This window comes from Hippopotamus amphibius, chromosome 11 (assembly GCF_030028045.1).
Source record: "Hippopotamus amphibius kiboko isolate mHipAmp2 chromosome 11, mHipAmp2.hap2, whole genome shotgun sequence".
Taxonomy (NCBI): Eukaryota; Metazoa; Chordata; class Mammalia; order Artiodactyla; family Hippopotamidae; genus Hippopotamus; species Hippopotamus amphibius.
In genome coordinates this window covers 21,853,406-21,877,175 of record NC_080196.1, presented here as the reverse complement: position 1 = coordinate 21,877,175, position 23,770 = coordinate 21,853,406, and the positions used below count along the sequence as shown (strand labels likewise).

Genomic DNA, 23,770 nt, shown 5'->3' with positions numbered 1-23,770 from the left:
AAATCCTTCATGGTGATGTCTGCTCCTCATGACCAGCAGAACCTTCTGCAAAAAGTGTGAGCTTGATTGCGTGCACTCCCCTTTCACCAGAACCACCTCTGTACTGACCTTCCCTCCTGCCTCTTTGGAGCAATTTCTCAGAGCCATCTGAAATGCTGTCTCCTCACCATTTTGCCCCAAATAAAACTTAACTCACAACTCTCCACTGTGTATGTTTTTTCAGTCAACAATAGTTAGAAACTCAGTGAAAAGGACAAGGGTGAGAAGAAGACTGACTCTTTCAAATATATTGTACATTTTGAAGCTGATCATATTACCTAATTAAAGCATTAATTATAAATATTGTTGACTGGAAGAAAAACACATAATGTAAAAGTTGTGAGGTTTTTTTGTTTTATAAATTTATTTGTTTATTGGCTGCATTGTGTCTTCATTGCTGTGCACAGGCTTTCTCTAGTTGCAGCAAGCAGTTGCTACTTTTCCTTGTGGGCTTCAGTAGTTGTGGCTTGTGGGCTCTAGAGCACAGGCTCAGTAGTTGTGGTGCACAAGCTTAGTTGCTCCACAGCATGTGGGAATCTTCCCAGCCCAGGGATGGAAACCCTGTCCCCTGCATTGGCAGGCGGATTCTTAACTACTGGGCTACCAGGGAAGTCCCTGTGAGTTGTTTTATTCAGGGACCCGAGGACTAAAGCGTGGGGAAACAGCCTCTCAGTAGCATGGAAGGTAGAGGAGGAGCCAGTATATATGATTCACCCACCCCCTGCCCACCCGGGGAAATACAAATAGTCAAGCATACATCTTGGTAAAAGATTACTGGTAGTCACAAAGAACAAATAGCTCAAGTTAATGATTTTAGTGTTTTTCTATGCATAGGAAGATGCAAGAATCTGGGGGTCAATGAACTTCTTCCTTAGATTTGCATCTTAACTATCTAGGGGTGCCTTTATCCAAAGCCCAGAATGCTCCATTCTGTTTTTCCCAACTATTGGTGGGCGACTGCAGTGGGCTGTGACTTAACCCTTTGTATAACTGGATGATGAGCAACACTGTTCTTTTTTACAGTGCATAACTGTTCTAAGGAACATGCTGAATTGTTTAAGTAGAATGTTCAAGATAATTGAACACTCAAATTATGATGATTAATAAAAGAGTTTAGCAAGCTGGTATAATTTTTAAAAATTCATATTCACAATTGCATTTCCCATCACCAGCACAAGTTAGAAAATGTAATTTTTAAAAGACAGCAATTATGGGAGTGAAGAAATACATACAATGCCTTAATGGAAACGTAAACTTTTATTTATTAAGGACAGATAATGGATATATATACCATGGAAATACTATGTCTGTGTATAGGAGAACTCAAAATCATAAAGATGTGTACTGCCTCTTCCCTGATGTATGTTCTATGAAGGGCTTTAACTTGTAGTACAATGATCTTCAGACTTTCTGCCCACCCTCATAGGTCCATCCACATGCCTCCTCCTCAGACCTTGTTTTTGATCCTTTGATCTTTTTCTTTCCAGCCCCTTACAAACTTGCCTTGACATTCATCATTGCCCTGAATATATGTGACCTTTTTTAGAGATAGAGTTGTTATAGATTGTAATTAGTTAAGATGAGGTCATACTGGGGTAGGGCGGGTCCCTAATCCAATATGACTAAAACAGGGAAATTTGGACACAGAGACAAGCACACAGGGGAAACACCAGGAGAAGGTGAAGGCAGAGATCAACAAGCTAAGGTGTGGGAAAACATTCAGAAGCCTTTCTGAAACTTTGAAACTGTTACTAAAAGTAATTAAAGTATGTGGGCCAAGCAACTGGATGCAGAATGTCCTGCTTGAGCAGTGGAGGAACTAAAGGTGCTGGGTGTGGAGACCATGGGGGCATAGGCTACCATGGAAACAATATTGACCCTCTCTGGGGGCGCAGCCCCTTTCTCACTTGCACACCTCATATCACCCTGTTTGGCCCCGGAGGGTGGCTGGTTAGCCAGAGACAGGTAAGATTCCTCAGGGGAGGAACAACCTAAGACAGGCACAGTCGCAGAGGGGCCAACAGGGGTGGGGCACAGACCCTTAATCCTTCTGAGAGAGGTCTCCTGCCCCCAGGGCTGCTTTGCTCTCCACGCCCAGCTCAAATCCACACCCTGCTCAAATCAGACCCAGGAGGCAAACAAAGATCATTGCCCCCGTCCTGTGAGGCCTTTGTTTTTTACTTCAAAGATAACCTTGTTTGTGGGACTAAACTGGGAGTGTTAGACCCTTAGACTAGGCCAAGAACTCAATAAAAGCAATGTGGGATCAATCAGCGAGGCTCTTGATCCTAGAGGTCTTGAGTCCCCCGGTCCCATCTTTCTCTTAAATCTGTGTCTGTGTTTTCTTTAAGCTTGTGGCACCCGTCACTCACCTCGAGTCGCCGAGCTGGTCTCGGCACCAAGGAATGCCAAAGATTGTCAGCAAACCACCACCCAGTGAGTTTCATTAGGTGCAACCCAGTGAATCTGTGGTCATCTGACTCAGTCAGTTCCACACCAATCACTCTCTCTAAGGGTAATAACATGTAGGCGTTGTTCATAAGGCACCCAGCCTAATTTCCTGATGTTACTGGGCTGATCATCCTTAGCATGATTTAATCATTCCCAACATAGAGGAGTTTTTAAACTTAAATGATCATAGCCTGGTGTTAACCACATAAACCCATCCCATAATTGTGGAAAGTTTCCCTTTAATAGACGAGAGGTAACAGTTTTTGTTTGAGACTTAGCTGTCATTCTGACTGAGCTTGAGTGACCTTAAAAGAAAACTTGAATGTATGGCCAGCGTGAGAGCAAGTATTATTAACTGGCCAGGCAAGGGGATCCCCCGAACAGGACTATAATTCTTTTTTTCTCTTTCTCTAGAGTAAATTTCCTAAGGGCCATCCAATTAGAGCCTTGGAGGGGAGAAATCCACCAAGGCAACCCAAAAGTACTAGTCATAGGTAATTGGCCACAAACCCAACAAGTGGATTGATTTTTTAAATTAGCATAGGATTGTGGCCATGATAGAAAAACATCTGATTTATATGTAAAGGTCCAAGAAGTCAAGAAAACACTATAAATGCTCATACGAGTCAGGTCCAGCATCTTGGGCTAGCTGCCTACTTCTCATGTCGGCTTCTTCTCCTGGTGTAAGTGTAGTTTCTCCTCTGATAAGTGTTCTGCCATCTAGGTTGGAGATTGTCCTTTAAATTTTGTCCTTTTTAGTATGCATAAGCCCCTGGTTGCAAGTTGTGGGGCATCTGATTTTCATCCAAAGATAGATTACTGAGATAAGCTTCAGAAACAAACTTAAAGTGTCCTTTTAAAACTTCAGTTGGACTTTACATTACTATAGCGTAACAGCAAGGAACTATCCAGGGAGTGAATCTTAGTAAATACAGACCTCCATCAGCAAAACTGGTACTTAATATTCATTCAAACATAATCTTTTTTTCTCTTAAATTACCCTCATTTTTACCCAATATAACCAAATTAAGACTAATTTGTTTGCACAATAAGTCTGCTCTCAAAAGAAACTTGGCCTGATAATTTATGTGACTATAATTGATCATATAGGCTTTTTGCTTTGCTGAAACTTTTATAAGGAGTCTCAGACTGGACTTTTAAAAGACCTCTCAGGGCTAGGAAAGCCACGCCAAGGGCTTATCACGGATTTTTGCCTAACAGATGTAGGTGAATTCCTTTTCAAGGTTCACAAAATACCTTGAGTTTTCTATACCTGTTAGTGAGGTAGCCTTTCTAATTTATCTGATAAAGCTGCTGGGAACCTAAGAGTTTCCACCATCTGGAGGGAACAGACAGAAAAGATAAATGTTTCAATCCTGCTTACAGATGTATAATTTACCAAATTATTGTTAATCATAATTAGTTTGAAGGGAAGGTTTTTGTTACACCTGGAAAACACAGATTTAAACCAGTAATTTTTCAGATTGAAACCATAAAATTTATAACCACATTCACCAGTTCACTCAGTCCTATGTAACTTATCCTTTTTGTTAACAGTTTATGAAGCCATCAGTTTTCTCATTAGGATTCTTCAATTTCTTACCCCGTTCAGCATTATGGTCTGAAAGTCAGAAACTTGTATTTATCCAAAAGTCCTTTTTATAAATCTTGAAGAGGAAGCATTTTTGCAAAGGCATCAGAATAAAACCATAACTGCCTATAATGACATAAGGTTTAAGAAGTTGTGTTTAAATTCTGATTGCAATGTCAATCGACAAATTTGGTTACTGTTGTGACATACAACACTTTAAGATAATAACTAGAATTATGACTGATTACATTTTACCAGGACATATCAGAATTTTAGGAACTCCATATAATTTCTAGAATATCTATATTAATAACAATTACCATGCACTAAAATCTAGGATTTATTATTCATTTAACAATACTTCCCATGTAACAATGTATCAAATGAACCTAGTTTATATCTCTCTTTGGGATGTTTCAGGGGCCCTTTGAAGCATCCCAAAGTTAGCTACAGGTCAAAAGGACTACTTCATCAGCATTTGTTTTAGGTAGTTTGTCAAAAAATACCGAAAAGGTTTTCGAACACTCAGTCAGATAGGCTCACAGGTCATTGTGAAACAACAGTTATTCACTTAGCTAAAGCAACAAGAACAGATCACTTAAAAGGTAAGGAAACAAAATCTGTTATCAAAAGGCAGTTCAACATTTTAAGAAAACTTGTCCTCTTAATGGAGAGAAAAGCCAAATTCAAGTTTTGCACCAGCTTACTCTTAAAATTAATTTACTCAACAAAACTTATCTAAACATAGTCAATCCTGATCATGCACAAAACACTTTTCTCAAGGTCCACTTTCCACGAAACTTCTTATCACTTTCTGTATCATTACTTTATTTCCCATTCAGAAACAGTCACCTATAAGTCAGACCTACTTTCTTTTCCCTTAATAAAATGTAATTCCATTCCTCATGCCTTCTTGAAAACACACATCTTACTTTTCTTGATCAACCATGAACTGTCCTTTATGTTAGCATTCTGTGGACTGGTGAATATAAATACCAGTGATATTTTCTAAAAATGTTCGCTTTTTTTTTTTTGAGAACATAGCACCAAACATATTCATCAATAGTCCTAAATACTCTTTTATTTCTCTGTAAAAGGTAGCTAATGTTCAGTAATTAATGTTTCAGGTATCTTATTTTATTTGGGAATGATCTAGCTAGTCAGTAAGCTTTCATCACTTAATTTAGGGCAACTCAAGAAGTTCAAGTTACCAGGATCTGAAGAGACTATTTTAGGTAGGTATTCCAAAAACATAATTCTTCTTAACAGAATTTATCTAAAAGTTCTTATCTCATTTACATTTTCTTTCCTTAGAAGTTTCTTCACATCAAGTTACTTTCCTTGATGACAAATTTGTAACAGATGTAACAAGATTTTATTTTAGCTTACATTACACCTAGGCACAATAAAAATTTATATAAAAATTATACTTAATGTTGATGGCTCTAAAACATGTCTACATTAATCAAACCAACAAGCTTAAGCCACCTTCAATACAAGATATCAGTTTAGTACTGAATTTTCCAGATGTCATGAACCTGAAATTCATTCTGGCCAGATTATTTTCTATTTCTGAGTATTTATATAAGCGCTGAATTAATTTTTTAAAGCTAATTAAGTAGAGCTCTTTATGAATTCCTTTTTGGCAATACCATACATCTACAACAAACATATAGATACATATGAACTTACAAACACAGAGGCCGCATAGTTCTCATTCCAAAATTTTAGCACTAAGTCAGGTACAACATAAAAGGCATCAGTTACAAGGGGTTGGATTCAAATTGACTTCCAGCAGATGGAACAAATCGAGGTCATCTAGATGCCAAACCCTTTTACTACTGTTTGACAGAAAAGAAACTTAATATTTCTACTTATCCTTGACAAGTCAAGTTCTAAATTACTTTACCCCTTTTTTTTTTCAAATTTGCATTTAAAAAGATAGCAGAGATAAGGGTTCCTTAGATGACCAGATAAGACATTTACCTCTTAAAGGTACAAGCAAGTTCCTCCTAAGATGACTTTGTTTCCCTTTTGTTTAATACTTACAAGCCTCTTAAGATAAACAAAGAAGGTTTTGGGAGTGGTAAAAGAATTGGTGGGCTTTGGATTATTGTTGGAGCCACAATTAGATCAAAAAACAAATATTAATACCAGTTATTAATTTGATACTAAATATTTCCCAGTTCACGTGAACCTGAAATTTATTTAGCTTACTTTCTCTTGTACTTAGAACTGTTCGATTTGTAAGCACCTATTTTTCCTTAAGCCAATCAAATAGAGCTCATTTACAAATTAACCTCAACAACAATATCCAAAGACAAAGACACACACTGAGACATACATATATCCAGACAGACACAACCAGAGATCTCAAAGCTTCATTTTCCAAACTTAGTTATGAATTAGATATCACAATATAAAAACTCACTAGTTTATAAATAGTTGGAATAAGAAAAAAATTTAAAGGGCTTCTTCCAGTTTTTCTTTTTCCTTTTCAATCTCAAGAGTTAGAGATAGTTTAGATAAGATATTTGTTCCTGAGAGTTCTGGTCTCAAGGCGGACGGAGAGAAAATCAGTCTCTCCCTAATAGGACTTACATTCCCTTAGGGTCAGAATTCTGCAGAGAATTTTTTTTTTCTTCAAGCTAGCTTTTTCTACTGGTTGGGAATTAAATGGGGGTCAATTAAACCTTCAACTGGCATTGTGTACTTAATTGACGCAATTGAAGATTCATAATTTTCAGATACCCCACTTTTGCTATTTTTTTAAATGGTTTTGAAAAGTTGGTCTGATAGAGTTTCAAGTAATTAATTGTTGGGTTTCCTGCAAAGAAGTTACTCTTTGGTTTTCTCTTTTAGAAGCTTCTAGATACCAATCAAAGTAAGCATTCCATTCAGTCTGATCTTATGGCCGGCTTTTTTTTTTTCCTTCTAACTGTGCGTGCAAAAATATTTTTTGGAATATCAAAAGAACCCCAATCTGGTCATTTTAGGTTGAGATCTCCCTTAATATAACTTTCCCAATTAAGTAGGTACTTGCAAATATAAGCTTTTTTTGTATGTACATAAAACTGGCTGGGGTGTTAGAAAGAGGCTGGCCTTCTGACACCCCATGTTTCTGTGAGAGGCTCTATTTCCCATTTTAAAGTTGAATTTGTCTGGGATAAAAAACACTAGTGAAATTGTGTGGTGGGCCAGTGTGCTGCATGTGAGCTTAACTCCTCTAGGCATCACCCCAGAGTCATTTCATCTCTCTTACGTGCCTCAGTCCTCCCTTCGGTAGTCTAAGACCATCACAGGTGCTTGGACTGCTGAATGGCCAATTCGTATTTTGCAACCCCCAGCGAGCAAGTGTTTTAATTAATGAGTGGGTTTCCCTATGGGACCACTGCACAGTATGAGGACTGTGCCTCCACCACTCCCATAAATCTCTCAGTCGCCTGAGAGAGCCATACTGGCCGAGAGGAGTCTTGTCCCTTGTCTTTGGAGCAAAGCTCTCATGTAATATCTTCACTTTTATCTCAACAAATTCAATTAAGGCAGCCAAACTGAGGAAAGGCATCAGATTAGCCTCTTATCTAACCACTCAGCCAAGACCACTCAGTCTCCTACAGCTGAGCAAACCCTGGTATCTTTCAGCCAGCCCCCCCCACCAGGATCTTTCACCTAGGTGGGCTGTCCCCGGTATCGAGCTCCCCCCAGTATCTGTCACCTGGTTGGCTATTCCCCGCTATCTTTCAACCGAGCCCCTGCCCTCCCCCCCCCCTTATCTTTCAACTGAGTGGGTATTCCCCTGGTATCTTTCAACCAGCGCTGCCCTGCCCCCCCCCCCCCCAGGATATTTCACCTAGGTGGGTGTTCCTCAGTATCTTTCAATTGGGTGGGTATTCCCCTGGTATCTTGCAACCAGGCCCCACCCCCACCAGTATTTTTCAACTGGGAGGAGGCAGGTACCTGCTACACTGCCAACTAAAACTCAAGGATCATCAACCAATACGGGAGATCCGAGAACCAGGAGAGACTTACCCAAATTCATCTGGACTCCCCGAGGAGGCGGACAGGCTCAAGGGGCCTCTGCTGATACCAAGGCTCCGGTTCCTCGTAGAGTTCAGGCGAAGGAGAGAAGTCCACTCTGAGTCCCTTATTTGTGGTCCCCAAAACTGTCGACTTAAAAAAATGCACAATGTGAGAGTTGCAAGTTGAGTTTATTTGCGGCAAAATTAGGACTGCAGCCTGGGAGACAGCATCCCAGATAGCACTCAGAAACTGTTCCAAAGAGGCAGGGGGAAGATCAGTATATAGGTATTCTTGGTAAAGGAGGTAAATCAAACACATTTTTTTGTAGGGGGTTTCTGCTAGTCACGAGAAGGAGACATCACCATGTAGGGATTTATTGCTTTTCTAGATTTGAGGAGATGCAAGGGTTGGGCTCATAAAATCAGCTCCTGAAAACATCTATCCGAAGACCTGTTCCGCCCATCCTCCAAAGCACAGAGTGCCTCATTCCTGGTCTCCACCCTGAATTCCCTTCAGGGGATGTGGAAGGTCAGTAGCTACAGTAGCACAAAGTGATTTAATTCTTGTACAGGCAGATGGCAAGCTCCAATTTATAGTTGACGCGTAGTATGTCCACTCTGGCAAGCACACTTCTCTCAACTGTTTGATCCCTGCCTCCACCATTTGCAGTAGCAGTTCTGCATTTCTACTTCACTGGCTGTGAATCTTTTCTCCTTTCCCCTAACATTCTGTTATGAACATCTTCAAACATTCAGAAAGGTTGAAAGCATTTTACTGTGCATATTATATTATATATCCACAACTGAGATTCTACAATTATCATCTTACTATATTTGCTGTATCACATCTCTATTCCCCTCTATTCATCTATTCATCTCATTGTTCTTAATGTTTATATTTTCTTAATATACATCAAAGTAAGTTGCAGACATCAAGCAGGATACTTCCCCCTAAATATAATACTTCAGTGTGCATGCCACTAGCTAGATTTCAATAGTTGTTTATAGCTCTTTTCTTCTGAGGTAAAATTATGTATAATAAAATGTATTATCATAATTGTACATTCTTTGAGTTTTCATAAATGGATGCCCCTGTGTAATCCAAACCTCTACAGAGGTTAGAAATAAGTCATTTTATCTGCAATTTGGAAAGACATTTTGGTATGATTTAAGGAACAAATGATAAATTTGAAATAAAGAAAATTTACTAAAGAACAGAGAAAATTCAAAAAGAATGTGAGAAAAGCAATAAAGATATTCAATAAAATAAAAAGATTTTTCTGATATAAAGAAGCAAATTATAACAAAACAAATTTCAGATTACATGAAAATAGTAATTAGGAGGAAAGCTAAATTTTGAATAAAGTAATAAATTGGCTCTTGGATTGTTCAATAATGTAATTAATGAACTGGAATCACTGAACACAGTGAAAAGAGATTTAAATTTCTTGCACATTTGACATAAAATACTGACACTGACATGTCTGCTACTGACAATGAGGACATCAAAGCAATCTAGTTAATGTGTCATCGATATAAAAGATTCTCAGATGAGTCCTCATACAAAAAAACTTAAAACATCCTAAAATCTTGTAGCTCATACTTGAAAGAAACTTGTTAGAGGTTTACCCAAATATCAACAATTTAAAATGTTTTTTGATGAGTTATGCTAGGGGATAGACTACATTATCGTTTCATTCTTTCTTGAAAATTTTAAATTATAAAATTAATGTTAAAAGACAGTCCAAGATTATAAAACCAACAATTTAGGAAAAAATTATTATAGAAGTGCATCAGGCAGTTAGTTAATAAAAACATTTATTTTACTATTTTTCTGACTTTCATGTTTGCGATACTTGTAAGACTTTAAAATTTGTAATATGTGATTTTCCAATCTAAATCTCTATGTTCATACCTATGTTTCACCCAAATTATATATAGTAGATCTCCCACTGTCTATATTTCTCTTTTAAGCTTCATGAGGGTCAAGATCTGTGTTTGTTATTATTATATACAGTTCTTAGAGGAAACCCTTGGCATAAAGAATGCACTCAAAGAGAATGTGTTAAATGAATGGATAAAAAAATAAATTCAACTTAACATACATTGGCCCCTTCTCTCCACTACTGTGGCTACTGCCTTGATGCAGGAGCTCACTGTATCTACCCTGGATTCTTGCAGTAGTCTCCTAACTGGTCTACCTGCCTGTAATCTCAAATCCTTCCAGTCTACCTTCCACACTGCTGCCATGGTAACATTTCTAGGGGCAAATGGGATCATACCTGCCCAAATTCTAGTTAGGGATCCAGGAACAGTAATTGCAGGTGCCCCCTGCCATATATTCCCTTCACCAGCCATCATGATCTGCTCAATTTTCTGCATGACCAAAGTATCTCACCTCATTCCTGATTTTATTCTTTTATTCCATCTCCTGTAAATTCCTTTCTCTTGTTCTATTCCCCTTGTATTGAATACAAGGGCAAACTCCTACGGTTTCCTGTTCTGCTCCATTAGTTTTCCTCTATGGCCTAATACAAAAATTTATCTTCTAAATACTTACACAGCATTTACTATGGTCCAGGCAGTTTCCTAATCGGTTTACAAGCATTTACTTTATTTCACGTACAAGTCCGCTGTATGTAGTTGCTTGTTTATGTGTCCATGTCTCCTTCTTGACTGCGATTCCAGAAAATAGAGGCTGAGGGTTAAAAATAAACAAACAAAAACCCCCAACCATAGCGACCATCTCTCTTTTGTAGTGTCAAAGGGACCAGAGTTAACGGGAGAGCCTCAGGAAGGAATGAGCTGTAGGTACCAGAACTGGAGGAACTATGAAGTCCTTTCCGGCCCTAACATTTTGCGTTGCTTTGACCATCTGATTCCCAGATGCCGGGAGCCACTCCGCACAGAAATCTCGTTGGGTTTCTCCGCCGCGGGCTGGATTTCTGGCTTCGGGACTTGTAATGAGGCAGTCACCAAGTGCAACAACCTCCCGAGCTCCTAGACACAAGACCGCGGAAAGGGCTGCTCGGTTTCTGCGACGCGGCTCGGAACGGTGACGCACTTCCGGCCTTTGTGGTTTGTCGGTTGTCAGGACGCTGCTGCGTGCGCCACGGAGCTGGAGCTACCGGGACTCCGAAGGTGAGTCCCGAGCCCCTCGTCTCGACGCGCCCGCCCCGGGAAGATTACGGTCGGTGCCTTGGAGTAGGCGAGGAGGGGACGCCTGCTTGCGCGTGGCCTAGCCATCTTCTCGCCGTCGCCTGGGCAGAGGCCTAAAGCCCCAGGGGAGTAGAAGTAGGTCCCGCCCCTGCGCCCGCCGGGGTCTTGGGAGAGACCTCGGGAGGGGGCGGAGCTTTGTGGCCGGACCCGAGGTGGGAAGGTGGAGGAGGGGCGTCCGACTGCGCGTCTCGCTCCCTGTCAAAAGTCCGACTCCGTATATACCCATCACTTTCATTTAACAGTTGACATACAGTATTTATTGCATCTATTTTTCTTTAAATGTTTCAAAATAAGTTACAAGCATCATGACTTGTCACCCCTAGTTTCGTATGTGCATCTCTAAAAATTAAGGACATTTGACATACACAGATCATAACCCCGATATCAACACACCCAACTAAACGTAAGCGCCTTCCTTAATATTACCTGACACCTACTTCATATTTCAGATTTCCCCTCGTCCTACAAGTGTTTTTTTTTTTTGCAATTGGTTTGTGACCAACTAGGAGCCAATTAAAGACCATTCATTACATGTGGTTAAGTCTCTTAATTTAAAACAGTCCTATCCTTCCCCTCCCTTTTCCCCATCCTATTGCTTGGTTGAAGGACTTGCCAGTGCTCCCGTAGAGTATCTTCATTTCCGGATTTGCCTGTTTCCTCGTGGTATTTAAGTTGTTCCTCTTTTCCTTGCCATTGTTATCAGTTTTCCTTTGGAATTTATTTAAAATAATATTTGTAACAACACAGGTGGTTTATGATTTTCACCATCTCTTCGTTATTGCTAATATGCTGAAGCTAATAAGAAAAATGCTCCGGAATTCCCTGGCAGTCCTGTGTTTAGGACTCCACGCTTCCATTGCAGGAAACACGGGTTCAATCCCTGGTGGATCCTGCAAGCCACAAGTCGCTGCTGGGTGTGGGGCGGGGACGCTCTTTTAGGCTCTTTCCGCTACATCATATTGTAATTTTTTAGTTCCATTAAGGGAGATGAGGACACATCAAATTCTGCGATTGAATCACTCTTTTATCATGTATTTGCTGCCTGGCACATAATAGGGACTTAGTAAATATTTTTGAAGTGAATTCCTTTGTGGGTTACAGGTAATGCATAGAAACTGAATCTTGAATTTAGTATTTGTCCTACTTCCCCCAGGAGTATACCTTGTACACATCTTCAAGAATATGGCTTTTACTTCGTTGTATTATAATTTTATCCCCATGACTTATAAACTCCTGTGTATACCCAGCTCTTAGCCCAGCTCCATTAATATCTGTCCAAAGACTGAAGCACTTTTTTAAACAAAAGTTAAGCTGTTTTCCCTTTCAGTTGTATCTTTCAAAATTAAATTAATTTGATGACTACATTAACATTATACCTAACTGGCAGTCTTTTGGATCCAGTGCAATAGCCTCCACCTCCACTCTTCCAACTTTTGCCTTTTCTGTTTCCGCTCTTGCCTCTGCCTTCATTCCCTCAGCCTGCTTACCATCCCGTAGCAGAGCTTCTTAAAACATAAACCCAGTCTTGTCACTTACCTTCCTAAAAGCCTTCAGTGGCTTTCCAATGCACTTACGAGTAAAAAATAGACTCCTGTGCCCTGCATGGTCTGACTCATCTTACCAGCCTAATTTTTTGCCGCTGTTCTCTCACAGGGCTGTAAGGCACTCTGCCTCCTTGCATTGTTTTGACCACATCATGCCCTGCCTCAGGGCTTTGGAACAGTTCTCCCCCTGCCCACCCCACCTCTACTCTGCAGAGGTCACTCCTTTTTGTTCTTAAGGGCTCAGCTTAAATGTTACCACACCTCTCACCATCCTATCTTAATAGATCCTCCGTTTATTTGAGAACTCAGTGTCAGTTGGTTTTCCTCAGAGTACTTATTGCAAGTGATCATTATTTTATCTGCCACCTTACTTTTGTTGTTGTTGCTGTTAGTTTTTTGTCTTCCCCATTAGAATGAAAGCTTTAGCAACACAGGGACTGACTGATTCTGTCTGGAACACAGCCAGGAAGCAGGACAGCAGAAGAAATCAAATAGGAAAACTTTGAGTGGTTCATATAAATGGCACCAAATTTACTATGTTTAAAGATACAAAAGTCTTAAACCATTTATAGAATTCAGTTTTTTTCAGTTGTAGGACTAAAGGCCCAAGTAGGAGCAAGGTCTCCCTTTCCTTGCTGGCTGCCAGTGTGGGACTGGTCTCAGCTTCTAGAGGCTGCCTGCCTTCCTTTTCAAGTGGCTCCCTCCATCAGCAAGTCAGCGGTTGTGTATCTAATCCTTCTCATGCTTCAAATCTCTGACTTCCTCTTCTGCTACCAGCCACAGAAAACTCTGCTGTTAAAGGAGTTATGTAGTAGGTTAGGCCCACCTAGAGGTCTCCAAAGGTCAACTGGTTGATACCTTAATTACATCTTTTATTGTGTAAACTAACAATCTTAAGTGACAGGATGACAGTTGTAGAGGATGGAGATCATGTGCAATCTTAGAATTCTGCCCAACACAGTTCCACTGTTTGTTTATCCTATGGTTGATGGACATTTGGGTTGTTTCTGGTTTGGAGCTATTTTGAATAAAGCTGCTCTGAACATTCCTGTATTTTTAGCTTTTAGTGGACATAAGCACTTGTTTCTTTGAGGTATATATCCAGAAGTTGAATTACTAGGTCATGGCGTACGCATATGTTTGGCTGTCAAAGAATGATGAGACCATCACTCAATATCCGAAATGAAGAGACAGCTGAAGAGATATGCTAACTAGGGACAGAAGAGATTGCTGCTCTTACACAGGGGCTTTGAGATGCCTGGAGTTCAGTGGGCTGACATCATCTGTGGAGGCGTGGTTTCATGGGACAAACTGTTGTTGATTAGTCGGCACTCAGCTGTGTTTATTGGAATGCATCATTCCAGATTGGCTGATTTTCAGAAGCTATGGTTGCCACTAATCGATGGACTTATAAAAACATGTTCTCTGAAGTGAATTGTTGATTGAACAGACCAGTCCTGGGCTACTTTTTTTTTTTAATTAATTTTTATTGGAGTCTAGTTGCTTTACAATGTTCTGTTAGTTCCTACTGTACAACAAAGTGAATCAGCTATATGTATACATATATCCCCTATTTTTTGGATTTCCTTCCCATTTAGGTCAGTTCTCGGCTACTTGATACCACAGCTGCGGAACTTTTTTTATTCTCAAGCTTTAAGAGCTAGTTCTAAAGAATTTTCCAAACTGGTTGTACCTATTAAATTATATTAATGTATGAGAGTTCCATTTGCTCCAGTTCCTTTCTGATTTACCCTTAAATTATAAGATGTGTATTTACTTCTAGAATGTTTTTTTAATGAGATCTGTTGTTCAGTATGTCTACTCTCCTGACAAGGGCCTTAATAGACTTTTTTTTTTACTGAATTGACCATCTACCACATCTTGTTATTATCAAGAATTTTAGTTTTATATACCTACCCTTTTGTGTAGTAAAGCATTCTCACATAAAAAATGTAATAAGGGTTATCCACTGAAAAATTCCACATCATGCCTGCTCCCAACCACTCATTTCCATCCCCAGAGACAGGTAACATTGCTTGAGCATCCTATATATATATTTTTTTCTTTCTTTTTTAAATACAACTGATAATATTTTTCACAGTGGTTTTTCACCTGGCTTTTTTCACTAAATGTATCTTGCCACTCCTTTCATATCTGTACATAAAGAGCTTCCTCATTTTTCAAAACTGCATAGTAGTATTCCAATATATGGATTACTATAATTTACTTAACCAGTCCCATAATGATGGACATTTAGGTTGTTTGCAACCTTTTGCCTCATAAACGGTGCTGCAGTAAATAACCCTTTATGTACACCATTTTGCATGTGAGTGAATATATTACTTTACAGGAGGTTTTTTTCCATAATCATTTAAATTTATTGCCATATTTTGTCAGTTCTTGGACTTATGCTGTTTCCTCTGTTTTGTACCTTCTCTCTGAGTTCACTTTTGTTTGCTAAACTACATCCTTTACTTACCCTCTTAGAAAGCGTTTGTGAGTTGTAAATGGCTTCATTTTGCTCTGTTATATTTGGCTGGGGGTAAATTCTGTATTGAAAGTCATTTCCTCACTCTGATTGCCTTCTGGACTCCATTAATGAGCACTTTGGTGTGTTTCCTTCGTAGGTAATCTGTCTCTTTTCCTCTGTTAGCTTTTAAGATTGTCTCTTTATCCTCAATAGGCTGCAGTTTCACTATATTATGTCTAGGTGTGCATTCTTAATCTGAGAAGTCAGGCCTTCATTTCTGGAAAATTCTTAATTTTTTTCTCATCAACTATTATTTCTTAGTTATTCACTACATTCTCATCTTCTGAAGCTCCTGTATATTAATGTTGTATTCTCTTAATTATTTTATATATACAGCATGTATATATATTTATATATTATATATGTATATATATGTAAGAGCAGTTAAGATATATAAATGAAATATTCTTAACTGCCCTCATATTTTTCATCTGCTGCATTCAGAGTAAAGTCTTCAGTATTATCTTAAAAATCACTGTTATTCTTCAGCTGTATGCATTCCGTTTATCCTCTAATGCATTTTATTTATTTTTAAAATATTTATTTATTTTATTGGCTGCATTGGGCCTTCATTACTGCATGCGGGCTTTCGCTAGTTGTGGCAAGTGGGGGCTACTCTTCATTGAGGCGCCGCGGGGCTTCTCATTGCGGTGGCTTCTCTTGTTGCGGAGCATGGGCTCTAGGTGTGTGGGTTTCAGTGGTTGTGACACACGGGCTCAATAGTTGTGCCTTGCAGGCCCTAGAGCGCGGGCTCTAGAGCACAGGCTCAGTAGTTGTGCACGAGCTTAGTTGCTCCACGGCTTGTGGGATCTTCCTGGAGCAGGGATCCAACCTGTGTCCTGTGCATTGGCAGGCAGAGTCTTAACCACTGTGCCACCAGGGAAGTCCCTTCTAATGCATTTTAAATGTCAGAGTTTTTTCTTAAATCCTAAGAGTTCTAACTAGTTCTTTTTAATATCTACCCAATGTTGCATCTTTTGCTTGTTTTGATTTCATTATCTCATGTATTTCTCAAAATCACTTATTTTAAAAATTCCTTGGACTATAAAATAAATTTCATATCAAGTGATTTTCTATTCTGATTTGTTGATTATGTTTCTTAGGGTTCAAGTTCTTCATGTGTTTTGGAATTTAGTTTATAGGTTTATTTTGTATGGGAGGCTTTCTGTTTTAGATTTCTCTCTCTTCTTCATTCAGCACTGTATTGATATTTAAGACCCTTTGTAGGACTTACACCCAGTGTTTGAGTGTTGCTACCCCAAGAAGTTCTTAGGGTAGGCAGACCTAGTATGTGGCCAGCAGCTTCAGGGCTTAGTTAACTGCAGATGAGATTGGTCCTGCCACTTGGCTCCTGGGCCCATAGTTTCTGATAAAAGCCATAGCCTGAGTCAGTAGCCTACAGTCTTCTTTTTTTTTTTCCTGCCCCCTTACATGAGTGTGGAAGTCAACTGAAGCCTCTAGCATCAGAAAGTAAGTCCAGTTTCCTGCAGTTTGAAACACACCACCTTGAGTCCCTGAGCTCCCAGAGGTTGAATTCTAGGGTTTCCCTGACTGCTCCTAGACCTGTTAGCCCACTGGCTAGTCTGTCTGTCTATTTCTGGTTCACTGAGATTTTTATCTTGCATCTGTGGCTGGCCATGTCTTTCTCTTTATCCTTTTATGCATCATCTCCCAGTGCCTAATGTTTGGAGTCAATTGTGTAATTAAGCATGAACTAGCTGTGCCATGTTGCCCTGGAAATCTGAATCCAGTCTTCAATGTCTTGCGTTTGAGTGACTGTTGGAATGTTCAGGTAGATGCTCCTGGGATTTAGCGGTGGGCTTCAGCATAGATCTGGAAGTTCATGACTGGTTATACTCTGTCCTGGCCTTTCTTAATATTTCTAACAAAATTTTCAACTGTCTACTGAATTTGGCTTGTGAATTCAATGGTTTATTTTGTTGGGTCTATTTCCTCTATAAAAAGAGGATATTCAATGTATTAATACTGCTTTGCTAATAATACCTGGTAATTTTTTTTATGTTTAACAATTGCTATGGGCCAGGTACTGTGGTAAGCTTTCTATATGCGTTACCTTATATAATTATCACAGGAGTTCTGTGAAAGGGGTGCTTTGGTCAGTCCCACTTTAGAAATGCTGCATGATTTGAACTTTAGTCTCTATGCTGCAGTGCTTCTCTAAAGATGATTTTAAAGAACTCAGTCCATTCAGTTTATCAGATGTGTATCAAGTACAAGAGGTGTCTGCAGTAAGGAGTAAAAATATAGAGCTGGACATGGACAAAGAATAAGCCCCATAACCTTTGTAACTTTCCATATTCTTAACAACATAATTTGATGTGAATATTGTACTAAAGTCTCTCTCTCTCACTGAAAATACCATAAAGGCAAGGACCATGTCAGTTCCCTCTCACTGCTTTGACCTAAGTGCCCACATTATGCCAGGCATCTGGTAGGCACATGGTATTTGAATGAATGGAATAAATACATTTTCCCCCAATAAAGTATAACTAAGAAACTTTTTTCAGTTCTCTCAGACCTTAATGATTCTATTAAAACAGGACTAAAGTCATATATAAAACTTAAATTCCACCACTAAAGTAAACATTATGTCAGTGTAACCACCATTAAACCTCCCGTCTTAAACTGCCACAACCCTACAGTGTATTCTTACCATTTCCTTGCTGAATCTTACTCAGTATTCCTTTAAAATACAGATCTCACTCTGTGCAAGTGAAATAAAAATCTTTGTTATTTGTTTGTTTATTGGCTGCATTGGATCTACATTGCTGCACATGGGCTTTCTCTAGTTGCGGCGAGTGGGAACTACTCTTCATTGTGGTGTGCGGGCTTCTCATTTCGGTGGCTTCTCTTGTTGCGGAGCACGGGCTCTAAGCGCATGGGCTTCAGTGGTTGTGGCACATGGGCTCAATAATTGTGGCTCATGGGCTCTAGAATGCAGGCTCAATAGTTGTGGTGCACAGGCTTTGTTGCTCTGTGGCATGTGGGATCTTCCTGGAGCAGGGATCGAACCCTTCTCCCCTGCACTGGCAGGTGGATTCTTAACCACTGCGCCACCTACGAAGTCCCCGTGAAGTAAAAATCTTGATGTCCCTTGGTTTTCCATATAATAAAGTCTAAACATCTTAGCCTAGAGTTCAGGGCTGATCTTTATTCTGGTGAAATGCATCTTTCTAACCTCATCTCTTGTCACATTTTCTTCCCACACCCTACACTCTATAGTTCAGCCACCAGGACCCCCTGTCTGTCCTTAGAGTCGCTGTGCAATGTAACCTTAAATGCCTTTGATTCTGTTGTTTGCTTGGCCTGTGATGTTGAATCTCCCCCCAGCACCCTTTCTCTGCCTTACAAAATTCTGTTTGTTATTTTAGGCCTACCTCAAATGTACTTGCTCCTAAGCCACATTCTTTCACTGCTTCATACCCTGTTAGAATTATGTTTTTCTTACTCTTTGCTCCATAGATATTCGGTTAAAGCCTCTATACAGCACTCATCATTCAATATTATGGCTAGTTTTGTATGTCTTGTTCTTCCCCTAAAGCTACCATGTATTGACTGTCTTCCAGGCTTTTAAAGCATTACAGTTTATTTATTGTTTATTTTCTTGGAATAAGTACTTTATTTCAAATGGTTCAAGAATTAGAAAAAATACAGAAGGTATTATGTGAAAAGTAAATTTTCCTTCCTCTTTTATTCTCAGTTACCTAGTTCCCTCCTCAGAGGCCATCCCTCTGTATTAGATTTTCATTGCTATAATAATGTGATGTAACAAACAATTGTAAATCTTTGGCAGCATACAGCAATAAATATTTATTTAGCACATGAGTCGGGGGTTCAGTTGATCTGGGCAGTCAGCTGTGAGTTCTCCAGGCAGCTCTACAAATCTCAGATGGGCTCACTCACATATCTAGGGATTAGCTGGCTGTTAGCTGACCTAGGATGGTCTCATCTGCTCCACTGGGGTGATTTGGCTCTGTCCTGCATGTTTCTTATCATCTGAAAGCCAGCATATCCTCCTAGCAATTGTAGAGGGCAAGGCAAGCCAGCACAGTCACACAAGTACTTTTCAAGTCTAGCTTGTATCACACTTGTTAGTATCACACTGGCCAAGTCAAGTCACATGGTTGATCCCAGAATCACAGTGGGAGGGCACAACAAAGTACATGTCTGCAGGGAAGGGTGGAGAATTGCGGTCAGTAATGTATTCTGCCACATGCCTTTTTTTCCAGTTTCTAAACATACAGAAGTAAAATACTATATATACCTTTTATTAACATAAATGATAGCATAATACTGTTCTTATACTTTGTTTTTTTCCCATTACTTTTTTATTTCCATTAAGACATAATTTTTCTCATCAGGTGCATCCTCCTAAAGAAGATTAAATCAGAGGATCTTAAATCAGTTACCCCTCTGCCCCAGACTGCAGTGAGCCCTTCTAAGTTAATCCCAGAATGGCTTCAACAGGGGAACAGGATGGACTTAAGCTTGTGAAGGTGGAGGAAGACCCTATCTGGGACCAAGAAACCTACCTTCGAGAGAACAGCTTTTCTGGCCAGGAGGCTTCCCGCCAACTTTTTAGGCACTTTTGTTACCAAGAGACTCCTGGTCCCCGAGAAGCACTGAGCCGGCTTCGAGAACTCTGTCATCAGTGGCTGAGGCCAGACACACATACCAAGGAGCAAATCCTGGAGCTCCTTGTGCTAGAGCAGTTCCTGTCCATCCTGCCTGAGGAGCTCCAGGCCTGGGTGCGGGAGCACCATCCCAAGAGTGGGGAGGAGGCAGTGGCTGCAGTTGAAGATCTGGAGCAAGAGCTAAGTGAGCCAGAGAACCAGGTGAGAGGAGGAAGATGGGCTCCTAGGCACAGAATATTAAATGAAGGGTTGAAGTTTGGTGACCCAGGTTGGTTGGCTGTAACCACATGTATTATTTCTCTGTTGCTGGGTAACAAATTACCACCCACCCTCCCCCCAAGCTTTAATGGCTTAAAAAAACACATATTATTTCCCAGTTTCTGAGTCAGGGTTTTGGGAGCCACTTAGGAGGATCCCTCATGAGATTGCTGTGAGGATGTCAACCAAGACTAGTCCTCTGAAGACCTGACTGCGGCTGGTGGATCCACTTCCAAGATGGCTCACTCCCATGGTTGTTGGCAGGGGGGCCTCAGTTCCTCACTGGCTGTTGGTGGGAGGTCTTTACACTGTGGGTTTCTCCCTAGGGCTCATTGAATGTCTTCAGTTGTCTTCCCTGAGAGAGAGAGAGAAATAGAGAAAGAGAGAATAAGGATGAAGCCACATGCTTTTTATGACTTAGTCCCAGAAGTTATATATAATCACTTCTGCCATACATTCTGTTCAGTACAAATGAGCCATTTTAAGTATAGCTGTCACTCAAGGAGAGAGGAATTAGGCTCCACCTTTAATGGAAGGAGCATCAAAGAACTTATGAACATATTTTAAACCACCACACCACGCTGAGCCACTCTTGTTCTCCCCCTTCTGCTTTTGGGTGTGAAATTAAACTCTGGGCCTTCCACTGTACCATTGCTCTACAAAATGTCTCAAATGGTTCCGTATGATCTCTTTCATTGAGTATTAGCCTGGGTTCCTGTAGTTCTCCTCTTATGAACCCAAATGTATGTACCTGCCTTCAGGCCCCAGATTGTGAACATGGACATTCTGAAGTGCTCTCAGGGGACGCAGTGCATTTGAAGGTCAAGCAGGAGTCAACAGCCCTCCAGCTTCAGTCCATGGTGACACAGCTCAAATATGAATCTTTTGGGCCCCACAAATTTGGAGAACAAGGTAAGGACTTTCACAGGTCCATTCAGCTAATAGCTAATAGCTAAGACTGTGGACTCTTGGGCCAAACTGCTTCTGTTGGAATTTAAGCACTGCTACTTAGAAGCTATGTGACATTGAGCAGGTCAAGTAACCTTCCTGTGCCTTCAGTTTATGCATCTGTAAAACAGAGATAATCATAGTACGGAGTCATAGAGTCATTTGAAGATTTTAATAAGTTAATATACACAAAACACTTAGAAAAGTGCATACTTCATAGTAAGCACTCTATAGTGTCTGCTTGCATACATCCTCTCTGGAAGCCTCACCTTTTCTGGGTGACCCCCTCCAGTCATTTCAGCAGGTGCTGATGACCCCTTACTCTGTTGGTCTCAATATCTCCATTTAGGTCTTCTTTACATTACACTGCCAGTTTTGAGTTTCCAGAATGTGTGTGTTTGATATGCATCTTCCTATTCCCCATCCTATGGTTATATTCTTTCATAAAGGAAAGAGATGACATTGTTTGATCTATTTATTATTCTAGATGGTGAAACTGTACTTGAAAACCAGGATTTGGCATTGAAACAAGAAGTCTTAAAAGAAATGGGACATTTTGAGAATAGCAGACTCCAAAGAGATGTTCCTTTAGAGTCTAAGTACAGAGAAACTTGTAAACATGAGAGCATGGTAGAAAAGCAGAGGGGACACCCCACTGGAGAGAGACGTCACAGGTGCAACGAATGTGGAAAAAGCTTTACTCAGAGTTCAGTTCTCATTCAGCACCAGAGAATTCACACAGGGGAGAAGCCATATGAATGTGAAGAATGTGGAAAGACCTTCAGCCAGAGGTCAGGCCTAGTTGAACATCAGCGGAGCCACACTGGAGAGAAACCCTATCAATGTAAGGACTGTGGGAAAGCCTTCAGTGCCAGCAATGGCCTCATTAGACACAGAAGGATCCACACAGGGGAAAAGCCATATGAATGTGAAGAGTGTGGGAAAGCCTTCCGCCTGAGCTCATACCTTGTTCAGCATCAGAGGATACACACTGGAGAGAAGCGCTATCACTGTAATGAGTGTGGTAAAGCTTTCAGTCAGAATGCGGGGCTTTTCCAGCATCTCCGAATCCACACTGGTGAGAAACCCTATCAGTGCAGTCTGTGCAGTAAAAGCTTTAGTAGACGAACACTCCTTATAAAACATCAGAGAAGCCACACTGGAGAGAGGCCGTATGTGTGTGATGAGTGTGGGAAAGCCTTCAGTCATCATTGCAACCTCATTAGGCATTTTCGAATCCATACTGTTGCCAAACTGGACTAATCCCATGGACCACCAGGGCCCCTAAATGAGGTGATCTTGGAAAGTAAGATTTTCAAGTGGCTTATTTTGCTCTTAGGAAATTTATTTTGCTTCAGAATGTGTGGCTTTTCTGTAGACCAGGTGGTGCTATTTCCTGGGTGGATGATCTGTGGATGTGGGCAGTTGCTTGGCAGCCTTTTTCTTCCCTGTCCCTTGGTTCATTTCTAACACTTTCCTTTAAAGGGAACAAATCTTACCTGGAAATAAATTGGTATGGAGGGGCCGTTATTGAGTAATATTTAGTATTGAACAACACTAAATAACTAGCATTCATGTATACTTTTTAAAGATTGGTTCCATTCAAAAGATATTCATAGGTGAGTCTTTTTTTTTTTTTCTTTTCTTGTAAAAGTGACATTTTGAACACAAGGTTTGGGGGAATTAGAATCATTCCCATTCCCATAGGAAATCATTGCCACAGTCTCCCCAGGAATGTAATAGATGATCTCTTTGGTGATTTCATTAGAATGGGTGGCAAACTCATTTATTAAGCAGCATTACCCATGGTGTGAAACCTGTAGATTTGGTGGTTTAGAAATCTGTGTTCCATTTTGATAGCTAACTGCAAATTCTCAGTGCAGGTCATTACCATGTTTAAGGTTTTCATTTTTGTTATAAATAACAAATAAGATGATATTTTAAAACCTTTGCAGTGTGCCTGTTTTATTCAAAGCCTTTTCTGCCACTGCCTTTTGAAGGTTAGTCAGCAACTTGGAAGGCCATTGGGAGCAGCATCATTGAGACTCTATAAAAAAAGGAGCCTCTGACTTTTGGCAGCTTGCTGCTTAACTGGGGAGGCCAGCAGGCTCAGGCCATTTACTGTCAGGTTTAAACACACAGGTCTGGCACCACACTGTATAGATTCAATACCTGCCTCCATCTGTGAGCTGTGTGACTTTGGGCAGTTTAATTAAATGTCCCTATGTCACAGTCTCCCTGTCTGTAAAAGAGGGGATAAGAATACCTTTCTCATAGGGAACATAAGATTAAATTAATACAAACTTATAAAGCACTGAAAACATAACTCTCAATAAATATGCACTATGATTTACATAAGAAATAACTTAATACCATCTAATGAATGTTGGTAGAATTGTAAGTTTCATGTTTGAACTAAATAGAATGTTAAATGCTTCTGCTGACAGTCTCATTATACTTTTCTCCGCAGTCAAAATCTGAATCAAAATTTCAAAAGAAAGGAAATAAAAGTTCAA

General features: G+C 40.1%; 2 protein-coding genes across 5 annotated transcripts in view; one reads left to right on the top strand and one right to left on the bottom strand.

Moving 5' to 3' along the window:
- Positions 1-11,253, bottom strand: part of ZKSCAN3 (zinc finger with KRAB and SCAN domains 3) — a 27,218-nt gene extending 15,965 nt beyond the window's left edge. For 2 of the 3 annotated variants that reach the window (XM_057699986.1, XM_057699989.1), the window contains exons 1-3: positions 10,661-11,253; positions 8,111-8,251; positions 4,094-4,207 (exon numbers count right to left, since the gene is read on the bottom strand). The gene's annotated coding sequence lies outside the window, so the exon portion shown is untranslated. The remainder of the gene's footprint in view (positions 1-4,093; positions 4,208-8,110; positions 8,252-10,660) is intronic. The other variant, XM_057699987.1, reaches the window with a different exon arrangement.
- ZSCAN31 (zinc finger and SCAN domain containing 31) lies at positions 11,178-23,770 on the top strand. Of its 2 annotated transcripts, none has more exons than XM_057699991.1 (4): positions 11,178-11,241; positions 19,776-20,249; positions 21,068-21,218; positions 21,742-23,770. In XM_057699991.1, exons 2-4 carry the CDS (start codon positions 19,869-19,871, stop codon positions 22,515-22,517), a joined length of 1,308 nt encoding a protein of 435 aa, XP_057555974.1. In that variant the 5' UTR covers positions 11,178-11,241; positions 19,776-19,868; the 3' UTR covers positions 22,518-23,770. The 2 variants fall into 2 exon arrangements, with proteins under 2 accessions (XP_057555974.1, XP_057555975.1); XM_057699992.1 differs by lacking the exon at positions 11,178-11,241 and adding an exon at positions 11,318-11,394.